Consider the following 12,401-nt stretch of genomic DNA (forward strand, 5'->3'; position numbering starts at 1 on the left):
TCTGCAATCACCATTCATGAAGACAATTGTGAAATGCAACTTTGAAAGGTGGATTTCCAATCTCCCAATGCATGACATCATAGATGTCTGTGTAATTATTGCCTTCTTGCCCACTTAATACAGATGGCTGGATTACTTACATTTTTCAGATTGGCTTTCAATCCAATCATGTAACAAACTGTACTTCTTCATGCTTAGACTAAGAAACTTGAAGGTTGTCACAATCTAGCAGCATCAGCACCGACAGAGGCCCTAACCCTTTCTCTCCCTCACAGACCTGTAAGCAGACTATAACACAGTGGATCACAACCACTTGAGACCACACACGTCCACTGTATTAAAGGTTCTTGCGGAAGTGCAATTTCCTCCACAGATATTCCCATCATATCCAATTGCGCACTTTCGTCAGTATCCCCCCTTTTCATGCTGTGCTCCAGAGGGTTCTTAGTCTTCCTCTACTTTTTAACATTTACCTATGCCCCTCTCTTCTATGTGATCTCAGATTAGTTTGGTAACTATCACAATAAGCACCTTCAGGTAGTCCTGTCTGTCTCCTGACTATACAAATTCCCTTCAAATTCTGCTAAAAACAAAGAACTGGCAAATCGCGTATCAGGCAACTGCAATGCCACTGACGCCCAAAACAGCCAAAGTATCAACTAAGCTTCTTTGTCTTTTAGGAAAAGCTCTCTTTATTGGCCTATAATGATCTGGATTTCTTACACGAGGAACATTCTGATTCAGCATGCTTTTAAGAGGAAGATCATAGATCTTTCTGAACTTGGGGTATCAGGGTCTAAAGCATGTTCTGAGAAACTCTCAGAAATTAAGACAACCATTACCACTACCGCAAAGGTCTTCTCTTTGGCTAACTAGTAGACCACTGTGACGTTTAGAAGATCAATGTAAAAAGAATGTTATGTCTGTTGTCAGCACTTTCGAAATTACAGTAATTATGGCTAGGTATGAAAAACAAAACCTGGTAAAAATAAAAATGAACAGAACACCTACACAAGAAAAAACAGTTATGCTGACTGCAAGCTCAGGCTGTTTCAGTGTATATGAAGTTATATGACAAAAAGAAGAAAGCAATTTTCACAGATCAGCATATGTACTGTGGCCAAAATCAATTTCTTAACCCATTTTTTTGTTGGTAAACACTCACCTCTTCTTTTGATATTTCGGAATCCAGTTTCAAGGTGAGAAACATAGCAATATGAGGTATTCCTTGGATTGCAAGCTGAAGGTCAGAATTATCTTCTCCCCATAGAAGTTTAATCAGGTTGTTCATGCTTGGAGGTGCCTGCTTGTACTTACATTGTGAACCTCCATCTGGCTCTAAGAATGAGGTCTCAAAAGTCAGCTTCAGCTGTAAATAAATAGATTTCAGAAAATGTATTATTTACAAATACATGTTTACACTACTTTTAAGGCCTCTATCTTTCCAAACACAAGCATGGAACTCAAATGTCGATGAAAGGTATATGGGAAAACTGTGGAATATATCAGTCAGCAGTTAACCAGGACACCAGAAATATCCGTTCCATAAAGGACATACATATGCACATAGGATGTTCAAGGGGTTCAGACAATCTGTCTTCTAGCTTAGGATACGCTGAAATTTTCTTAGGGGGAATTGAGACGCAAAATGTCATTTTTAACCTAAGGTGTAGGAAGTTCTAAATACACTGAAATACCATTTAGAAATCTTACTTTGTTTTGGACTGCTCCTTTTCAAATGTTCTGGTAAGTTTAACATATGAGGTTTAAGTTTACTCTTATAAAGAATTAGAGAATCAACAACCATGCTTTTAGCTAATTTCTTAATTGAAAGAAACAACGAAAATATTGGCATGCATTGCATCAGGAGAGTTCCCTCTCTATGTATTTGGCATGATGCTAAAATTAAAGTACAGAAAAGATACTCAAGGCCGACCTCATTTGCCTTGGTAATATTTCTCTGCCAATTGTGGTCTTCATTTTCTAAGACTTCTGTTCTGTGTGTGAAGTTGGAATCATAAGTTTGGTTTAGTATGCTTATTTATAGAACTCTGGTACTATACTGCACTGCCTAACATCTCTTGAGGTTTGCTTCGCTCATTGTTCAGAGCAATGTTTAGACTACAATTTTTTGGGATGAGGTCGTGTGGTAGTGTTGCGAATCGGCAATTATAAGCATCCTATGGAATATATAGCACCAGGGCAAACTCAAGCCACACATAAACCGGATCTTCTTCACTTTCCAATTACTCACATGGTGAATCGAGCGCTGGAAATGCCAAAAGATCTTGCAGTGCAGGTTGGCGCCATAGTTACATTTAAAATTTTTATTGCCAGTACATGCCACGAATATAAAAAGAATGAAAAAAGAAGACACTGTGTAACGAGAAAGAAATATGCTCGTAAAAAACAGGGCTTTTTTAAATGTAAAAAGTAACCATTGCATATTATTTAAATATTGCACTGTCTAGCAAGCGTGTGTTCTTAAAACAGGTATATAACCCTGGGCGTAGTTCGCGTAGTAGCTCTACGCGTAGCTACGCAAAGTGCACTTCGCGAGCTACGCGAACTGTGTAGAGCACTGTGCAAAATGCTGTTCGCACTTATTGCCAAGTGCCGGATGCTTTTCCGCACTGTGCAATCAGTGCAAACCGCATCTTGCACAGTGCAAGCGGTCGTTTTCTGCTGCTCGAGTAGATTTCTACTCGAGCTGCAGCTTTCTCAACGCGGATTGGTAGTTTCTCAACGCAAGCGGTCGCGACCATACGTGACTACTCGCAATGAGAAACCTGACCTCCCCGCATTGAGAATCTAGCCGGGAGGTTTATTTTCCACACTAGCGATCAGCAACTTGATGTTGCTGATCACGAACGAGGAAAAAGTCTCACCGGGAATTCGTGTAGTGCGAAGTAGCGCAAACTTCACAAACTACACGAGCGTAGTACTTTGCCCAGGGTTAGTATAGAAACTATTTTAGTTTTGATGCACAGAACAAAAACTATGGGCCACATGTATCATCATTAGGAATAGCGATTACCTAATTGCAATTTTCTGCGAATCACAATTAGGCAATTGCTATTCCTAATGTATGAAACTCCAAGAGTATCATTTAGCGGTTCCTAGGGGGTCACAAATCGACCTACCTCATTAATATTAATGAAATAAGTAGCAATATGCAAACCACTAGGAATCACTAAAGTCACAGGGATGGTGGCCTACTCGGGTCAGCAGACTACCATGTCCGTTATTTTTTTTCAATAAAGCAATACTTTTTTTTTTTTCAAATGCAGCCCATTTTCATTAAAGGAAATGGGTTGTATTTAAAACAAAAAAAATGAAAAGATTTCATTTAATTTTTTAAGAGCAAGCCAGGCATTGGTTTGTGGGACCACTGCCTGCTCTTAAAGAAACGTTTTCACCACAATCCCCAAAAGTTTTGAGAATGGGTTACCATCAACTTGAAGTTGGTTGTAAAATGCGAATGTTTTGCGATCGCATTAACGGTCACAAATCATTCATACATACCGCTGCAATTCGGTATATGGATGGGATGTCCTAAACACGCCTCTTCCAAATACTGAATTGCAAAATAGGGTTTTTATACATAGGAAAAGCCTTTCTGGCGTTCGCAAAAGGGCCGTTTCTGCAAATTGCCCTGTTTGCGAAGGCAAAATTGCTTGATACATGTGACCCAGAGATCCTTACTTGCTCAACTAAAGGGTACCAATACTGTAACCTGAAGACATAGTCTAAACAAATAAGGATGAACAAAATAAGAAAGAAAGAATGGAAAGAAAAATGCAATAGCAAATGAAAGTACAGGACTACTAGCCACGGCACTGAAGTGCACTTTTTATGCAGATGATGAGCACATGAGCTCAGGCCAAATGCCACCAGTCGCAAAGGTTGAAGCGCGCTGAACTTTTGCTCCATGATGGACACTGTGGTAGGCGGGATCAGACCAATGGATAAAGAGGGCTAGCTCAGTGTCTCTCAATGTATGTATTTTCTTATTTATGAATTTCTTTGATTACACGAGGCTGGGAAAGTCGCAAAGCAGTCTCTAGTTCAGATATAAAAAAAACAAGCATATGCAATGCAATAGGTGTCGCATTAGGAAAGTTTGAGCTATTGGTCTTGTAAATGACAATTTTATTATTTATGTGTTGGTTTTGAAAATAGCTAAATTAATAGCTTTGTCATTTACAATGCCAATAGTTATAACTTTTGCAAATGTGACACCTATAGCATTTGTAATGCAACATGTTTTGTATTTACGTGACTTAGATGTATTGATATTACAAATAACAATGGCTTTTAATTTTTTTAATTCATTAATACTTAAATAAAAGTGATTGTAATTTATAATGGCAATAGCTTAAACTTTTGTAAATAACTTTTGTGAAGATTTTGTTCAGTGTATTTTATTGTGACGATAATGCAAGAACAGAATTGAAATATTAATTTTTTTTTGTGACATTTGTAATAAAGCTTGCAACATTGAGAGAACATATTTGACCCAGTTGTTGAATGGTTGCATTGATTGATGCTGTGATGGCGCGGAGTGATGCTGTGGCGTTCAGTGATGCTGTGGTAGCGCATAGTGATGTTGTGGTGCCCCTGAGTGATGCTGCTGTGGAGGCCGTGAGTGATGCTGTGGAGGCCGTGAGTGATGCTGTGGAGGCCGTGAGTGATGCTGTGGAGGCCGTGAGTGATGCTGTGGAGGCCCTGAGTGATGCTGTGGAGGCCCTGAGTGATGCTGTGGAGGCCCTGAGTGATGCTGTGGAGGCCCCGAGTGATGCTGTGGTGGCGCATAATAATGCTGTGGTGGCGCATAATAATGCTGTGGTAGCGCATAATAATGCTGTGGTAGCGCATAATAATGCTGTGGTAGCGCATAGTGATGCTGTAGTGTTCCAGAGTGATGTTGTGGTGGTGCTGAGTGATGCTGTGGTGGTGCTGAGTGATGCTGTGGTGGTGCTGAGTGATGCTGTGGTGGTGCTGAGTGATGCTGTGGTGGTGTTGAGTGATAATGTGGTGGTGCTGAGTGATCATGTGGTGGTGCTGAGTGATGCTGGGGTAGTGCTGAGTGATGATGTGGTGATGGTGAGTGGTGCTGGGGTGGCGCTGAGGGGTGCTGTGGTGGTGCTGAGTGGTGCTGAGTGATGCTAGGGTGGCGCTGAGGGATGCTGTGGTGGTGCTGAGGGATGCTGTGGTGGTGCTGAGGGATGCTGTGGTGGTGCTGAGTGATGCTGTGGTGGTGCTGAGTGATGCTGTGGTGGTGCTGAGTGATGCTGTGGTGAGACTGACTGAGAGAGAGACTGAAACTGAGAGAGAGACAGACTGAGAGAGAGACTGAGACAGAGAGAGACTGAGACAGAGAGAGACTGAGACAGAGACTGAGACTGAGAGAGACTGAGAGAGATACTGAGACTGTGGTGATGGTGAGTGGTGCTGGGGTGGCGCTGAGGGGTGCTGTGGTGGTGCTGAGTGGTGCTGAGTGATGCTAGGGTGGCGCTGAGGGATGCTGTGGTGGTGCTGAGGGATGCTGTGGTGGTGCTGAGGGATGCTGTGGTGGTGCTGAGGGATGCTGTGGTGGTGCTGAGTGATGCTGTGGTGGTGCTGAGTGATGCTGTGGTGAGACTGAGACAGAGAGAGACTGAAACTGAGAGAGAGACTGAGACTGAGAGAGAGACTGAGACAGAGAGAGACTGAGACAGAGAGAGACTGAGACAGAGAGAGACTGAGACAGAGACTGAGACTGAGAGAGAGACTGAGAGAGAGACTGAGACTGTGAGAGAGACTGAGACAGACAGAGAGAGACAGAGAGAGACTGAGACTGAGACTATGAGAGAGACTGAGACTGTGAGAGACTGAGACAGAGACTGAGACTGAGAGAGAGACTGAGACAGAGAGAGACTGGGACTGTGAGAGAGACTGAGACAGAGACTGAGAGAGAGACTGAGACTGAGAGACTGAGAGAGAGACAGAGAGAGACAGAGAGAGACTGAGACTGTGAGAGAGACTGAGACTGAGAGAGAGACTGAGACTGAGAGAGAGACTGAGACTGAGAGAGAGACTGAGACAGAGAGAGACTGAGACAGAGAGAGACTGAGACAGAGAGAGACTGAGACTACGAGAGAGACTGAGACTGTGAGAGACAGACTGAGACTAAGAGAGAGACAGACTGTGAGAGAGACTGAGACAGAGACTGAGAGTGAGACTGAGAGAGACTGAGACAGAGAGAGACTGAGACAGAGAGAGACTGAGACTGAGACTGAGAGAGAGACAGAGAGGGACAGAAAGACTGAGACTGAGACAGAGAGAGACAGAGAGAGACAGAGAGACTGAGACTGATAGAGAGACTGAGACTGAGACAGAGAGACTGAGACAGAGAGAGACTGTGACTGAGAGGGAGACAGACAGAGAGAGAGAGAGAGAGAGAGAGAGACTAAGACTGAGACTGAGAGAGAGAGACTGAGACTGAGACTGAGAGAGAGACTGAGACTGAGAGAGAGAGAGACTGAGACCGAGACTGAGAGAGAGACTGAGAGAGAGACTGAGACTGTGAGAGAGACTGAGACTGTGAGAGAGACTGAGACTGAGAGAGAGACTGAGACCGAGACTGAGAGAGAGACTGAGACTGAGAGAGAGACTGAGACAGTGAGAGAGACTGAGACAGAGAGACTGAGACTAAGAGAGAGACTGAGACTAAGAGAGAGACTGAGACTAAGAGAGAGACTGAGACTGAGAGAGAGACTGAGACTGAGAGAGAGACTGAGACAGAGAGAGACTGAGACTGAGAGAGAGACTGAGACAGAGACTGAAACTGAGATAGACGGAGACTGAGAGAGAGACAGACTGAGAGAGAGACTGAGACTGAGAGAGAGACTAAGACTGAGACTGAAAGAGAGACAGACAGAAACTGAGAGAGACTGAGACTGGGAGAGGGAGACTGAGACTGAGAGAGAGAGAGACTGAGACTGAGAGAGAGACTGAGACTTAGAGAGAGACTGAGACTGAGAGAGAGACAGAGTAATTGCAGTTGTGGATTCAAAAAACACGAAGGGACATTGTGAAGTTTAGAAATGAAAAGGTCGGAAGACAGTGAGTCAGAGTGTGGAGGGGCTGGGAAGGTGGTGGCATGCGACTGTACTTTGAGCCTGAGGCTGCTCTGTGGTGGGGGAGAGGGAGGGGCAGGTGTGAGAGGCAGGAAAAGCAGATGGCCACAAAGGAATGCAGGAAAGATTGAGGCCAAGCGCGCGCTGGCCTTTTGGCAATGGTGAAGTACAAACACTACTTCTGTACATTTTAGGAGCGGATCGACTCTAAACACAGGTTGCCCGCCCTTTCCTCTCAGATGTGCGGTGAGTGAATGCATTAGAGCAGAGAGGCCGTCAAGTGTCTGAGAGCTCTTAGGAGCGCGGCTCGGGAGTGGCGTGGACCCCACACTGACGGTGAGGTGGTAGACGGGCCATGGCTCTCCCTGCAGCAAATTTGCTACTGATTGGGAACATCAGAGGAAGAGAATTGTAAGAGTCAGGACTGTGTTACTGGTTTCAATGACAATAAAGTATCGATGAGTTGCGTGCGAACATTAAAAGGTAAAAGTGTGGCAGCAAGTGCTATATCAAACAAGTTGGTAACAAAAACAGAAAGGGAAAGAGGCGAAAAGCTAAGAAAGTTTTGCAAGAGGTCTGCTGCAACAACAATAAAGGTGCTTCACCAAGGTCTGAAAGCGCCGCCGATATGAAATAAAGTCGCTTCGGCATGCTGTGTGGAGGAGGCAGGAGGGGTGGGCATACTGTGTGGGGAGGCGGGAGGGGGCTGAAAGCACAGCTGCTATGTTCGCGCAGTAAAACCACAAGCACCAGCCTGGTGCCATCAAGCCGGCAACTAAATATGCCAGCAGATAGTACAGCGACTCTCGGGTACTGCATGAAACAGAATAAAAGAACACAGAGCAAGGGAATCTAAACACCAAGGAACTCTGAGCAGGAGACATCACAGGCACACGGAGATCTACCCAAACAGAAAAGAGAGTGGTAGAAAAGGGCAGAGACCAGAGAGTCAGGGAGAGAAATAGAGGGAGAAAGGGATACGAAGGGCTAGAGTTGGAGAGAAATGAGGGAGAAAGAGAGAGAGAGAGAGAGAGAAAGAGAGAGGAGGGGGTGAGGGGGGATACGAAGAGAGAACGGAAAGAAAACCAGGAAAGTAAAGCGGAGGGGAAGAGTGGAGTCAGGAAAGAAGCTTTTAGGGGCGGGACTGCGGATCCCTCTGAAGCATGGCCTCGCGCCGTGAACAGGGATGTAATTAGGGGGAAGGTGGGGGGAGGAGAAGTGGAGAAGTGAGTCTGAGCAACAGATGGCTTTGAAGTGGACGCGCTCGAGGCAGGAGGATGGAAAGCACGTGCAGCAGGGGGCGGAGCGGATCCCTAGAGTTGCATCAGGAAAGCTAAACCAGCAGGCGGATGCGCGTTCACGATCACATGTACATGTGGAAATCCGCCGGCTGGTTTAGCTTTCCTGATGCAACACTAAAATTCTCCCCTATCCATTCATGCGGAATGGGACAGGCTCGACCTAAAAAATCACTGTGCAGGTGGACAACATATTTCAAAAAGCCTTCAGACCCCTCAATAATAAGATGCTACTGTGTGTCATGCATGTTGTGGGCATGATGTCACATAGTGTTAATATTCTTGTTGTTTGTGGGTAAGTGATGAGAGGCGCAATCTCAGGCAATATAGGAATCAAGAGGTGTGTCTAAAGTGTGGTGAAGAACATTCTACCATTAGCTGAAGTATATTGGAAACTTTACAAAATTCCGATGGAAATATTATGCAATAGGTGAAACAATTGGCAATAAATTCGAAGCATATTCAGTCTCTGTTCAAATGAGTAAAACAAGTTCTTGAGCCTTAAATCTTTTTAAGCCAGAATAGATTCATTAGAGGTGCTCCTACAATCAGTTGTTGCATAGAAAACGTTACTCACGTGGAACATATCCATTTAGCCTCATACAATAAAAACTGTATTAACTAGACAAACCTCAGTGGCGATCGCTAGAAGAACACATGATTCAAGTGTAGCTCAAAAAGTGGAAAGGCTTGTACACAAATCTTGCTGATTTTAACGGTTTTGAATGCTTTGATTCTGGATTCTTTCTCATAAATGAAAAATTGCAAAAAATTGGTACAAATTTCCATTGGAATTTCATAAACTTTCCACTCTACAGCTGATTAGCTACAGGATTCCCTTCATAATTCTGTGAGGTGTCTCACACATTTTAAACAGTGCTTAACTATGTGCACTTTCCTCGCTAACAATTGTTGCAATACAAGAACTCACTGTAAAGTGAGGAGTCTTGTAGCAGGCAAAAACCTACTTTAACAAGCACTGCCAAAGTCAATGGGTCCGGCGCTGACAGGCAATGATTTGGCTTCATTAATTCTTGCTTGGTTTTCTCAAGGATTTTTCAAAATTTTATTGTTGGGTAAGCTGCTGAGCCCTTGTCAATCTAAAAAACAAATTGGCTGAAACAAAAATATTTTTTGCCTAAAATAAAGAAACATCACAAATTGCCATAGTTGTCCCTTGCATTCATGGGAATTAAGGTCCTGATTAGTATCATCCTGTCGGGTACGAGACTTGCCGACAGGGAGTCAGCAGTTCCACCGGGGACATTACAATCTGACTGCCGTGGAGGCAGTCGGAAACATGCCTCTCAGCATTGAAGCTTGTGCTGCGGCCCGAAAAAAGGGCTGCAGCACTAGCCTCATTGCTAAGAGGCATGTTTTGAGAACATCCCTGCAACATGTGGCAGGCACCAAGCGGTGCCTGTCACATGGTGCAGGGATGATTAGGGGGGCACCATAGGTGCCCCCCAGACCACATACCGAAGGTCCAGGGGGGAAGGGGGCCCGCTAGGGGCCCCCAAAGTCACTTTCCGCCTGCCTTTTCATGGCGGGTTAACCGCTATGAAACAGCCAGCGTGAAGGGACATTGTAATCCCTAAGGCAATGCCTGAGCAGGCACCACCACTATTGTAGGGATTGCATTCCCTCTGACCGTCTGACGGGCTCCTTGAGCCCGTTGAACGTGTGGCGGTTGGTCTCTCCGCCATCCCTACATCTGCCTGCCACCGTAAAGCGACAGGGGGTCTTGCAGGGTCTGATGGCTGTGGGACTGCCACCATCGTAATCAGACCCTAAGTTGGGTGCTGAGATGCTCCAAGTGAAAGGACAGAATGCAGTCACTCACAGTGAAGTTAGCCTACAGCTTATGGGGACTGACCCATTGTTCTATGATGTACTCTGCAGTGGGCAGAAGAAAAATCTGAATGACACAATAACAGACCATTGGATGAAGAGGGCTGTCTGATAGCCCCTAAAAGTGTGTATTACATTTAATTTTCGTAAAATCAAAAGGTCTTGCCTAACGGTAGACCTAATAAGCTTTGGCAATGCCAAACTGTCTCCTCTACATTTACATATAAGCAACACCAATTTACACTGCAGTGCTTCTTTAAAGAAGATATCAATGTCGGTCAAGATCAATGTTTTATCTTCCACATTTCTACAGCGTTTTTTCTAGTAACCACCAGTTTGCAGTAAAAGGAAGAAAATCTATGTTGTTTAAACTTATCCCTGATTGCAGTGTCATGTTTGGAGCATGAATGATATTTATACAGACTGTGAAACCAAAAGGATCCTATGGGCAAGTTAACCAGAAAGGAAGGAAAGCAAAACATAGGAGCAATTGAAATGAAAGTGACACAAGTCATCCAATCTTGTTCAAGGATTGGCTCTGTGAAGTATTGTACGCAAAGTTGTCTCCCAACAAACAGCTGGCGCTGCCTGCAGCAAGACTACAAATATGAGAAGATTACATTTTGCAGGTAGTCATTGATATGGATCACACAGCTATCACAGCAAATAACTTGCCATAAAGTCCTCTTTGAACAAACTGTTTTCATTAGCAGTCCACTAGTGCTTTAAACAGCAACAGAGGACCACCAATAAACTGAGAAAAAAACAGTATTACCCTTTCAGAATGCTACATAGGCAGCCATTAACAGTAGAAAAAATACTTTAACGGTTATAACACAAGGAAGTAGCACACAGCCAACAGGGCACTCCAGTATGCTTTCAAAACATGAGGATTTCAGAATCTCCATACTAACATTCTATACAAAATAGTTGCAGGCAAAAGCAAAAAACTTGTAGAACGAAGGATAGAAGACACCTTTCTTGAGTGAATTGTAACATATAATTTCCAATGCCCCCCCCCCAAAAAAAAATCAGACACAAAAAAAAGCACAAAAACTACTAAACCACATCTAGAGTGAGCAATCAATAAACCACAACATCGTTACATTTTCCAGGAAACTTAGAATTATGATAATTTTCTTCAGAACCACCAAAGATGTTGTTCATTGCTAGATCATACAAATGCTGGAGCCTCTTCACAGGCTGATATAGCCAACTGTTACAGATTCCACTAGAGCCCAATTTACAATATTTTTGACAGCTCCAACATCACTACATCTTCATTATATGTCATATCTTCCTTTGTAACTTTCTCTGGAGTCCTAATGCACACCATAACTCTTCTTTTTATATCACTATTTGTTATATGCTTCAATAGATTATACCACCTCTTACTTTTCTTTTGACACTTCAGCACTTTTCCTTCACAATATATCCCTCCTTACAACTAGAAATAACATTTTCTGTCCTCATTTAACCATGGCAGTCTCTATATATTACAGGCGTTGCATCCTTGCAAAGCCTTAAACAGTGACAGTGGCACCATATGGGGTATTGTGCTATTAATCTAGCATTGCCCTATTCCCATCCATCAAACCAACATCACTCAATCGACAACCTTACGCACTCATTAACCAACTTATATGCTCGCATCGCCATGACATTCCCTCCTGTGCAACACCCCCAGCCTTTTCCAAAATTCCTTCATTTCCACTGATGTGAGCTGTAATCCAATACTGGACAAAGGTTCATTCGGACATCCTTCAAGGGAAGCATTAGTAACAAACTTTATAACAGCATCTACGCTGAGATCCCTAACAAAAAGAACCTTCAACTACTTAACTATATGATCCACCAATACAATAGCATATTTCTCAGCAGCTGAGAATACATGAAAAGGCCCAAGAAAATCAATCTCCAAATCCTCCCAGACTCTATCACCAATTTCCATCATCAGCTGTAGTCCATTCTTCAGTCCCTCGACCACTAATACTTGTGACGCAGCCTCTACTTATTGAAAATGATTCCCAAAAGACTTTATTAGATAATTCTAGCAGTTTCCTTCGGACAAGTTCCAGTGGTGCCAATATGTTCTCCAGCAAAAATAAACTACAAATAGACAGCTTAGATT

At 43.6% G+C, this 12,401-nt stretch overlaps 1 protein-coding gene across 2 annotated transcripts in view; it reads right to left on the reverse strand.

Moving 5' to 3' along the window:
• The window catches only part of INTU (inturned planar cell polarity protein), a 317,576-nt gene that overhangs the window by 212,518 nt on the left and 92,657 nt on the right, over window positions 1-12,401 (reverse strand). For both annotated transcript variants that reach the window (XM_078676800.1, XM_078676799.1), the window contains exon 4: window positions 1,166-1,369. In XM_078676800.1, coding sequence (XP_078532926.1) covers window positions 1,166-1,369 — 204 coding nt within the window. The remainder of the gene's footprint in view (window positions 1-1,165; window positions 1,370-12,401) is intronic.

This window comes from Lissotriton helveticus, chromosome 2_1 (genome assembly GCF_964261635.1).
Source record: "Lissotriton helveticus chromosome 2_1, aLisHel1.1, whole genome shotgun sequence".
In the NCBI taxonomy this organism is placed as follows: domain Eukaryota; kingdom Metazoa; phylum Chordata; class Amphibia; order Caudata; family Salamandridae; genus Lissotriton; species Lissotriton helveticus.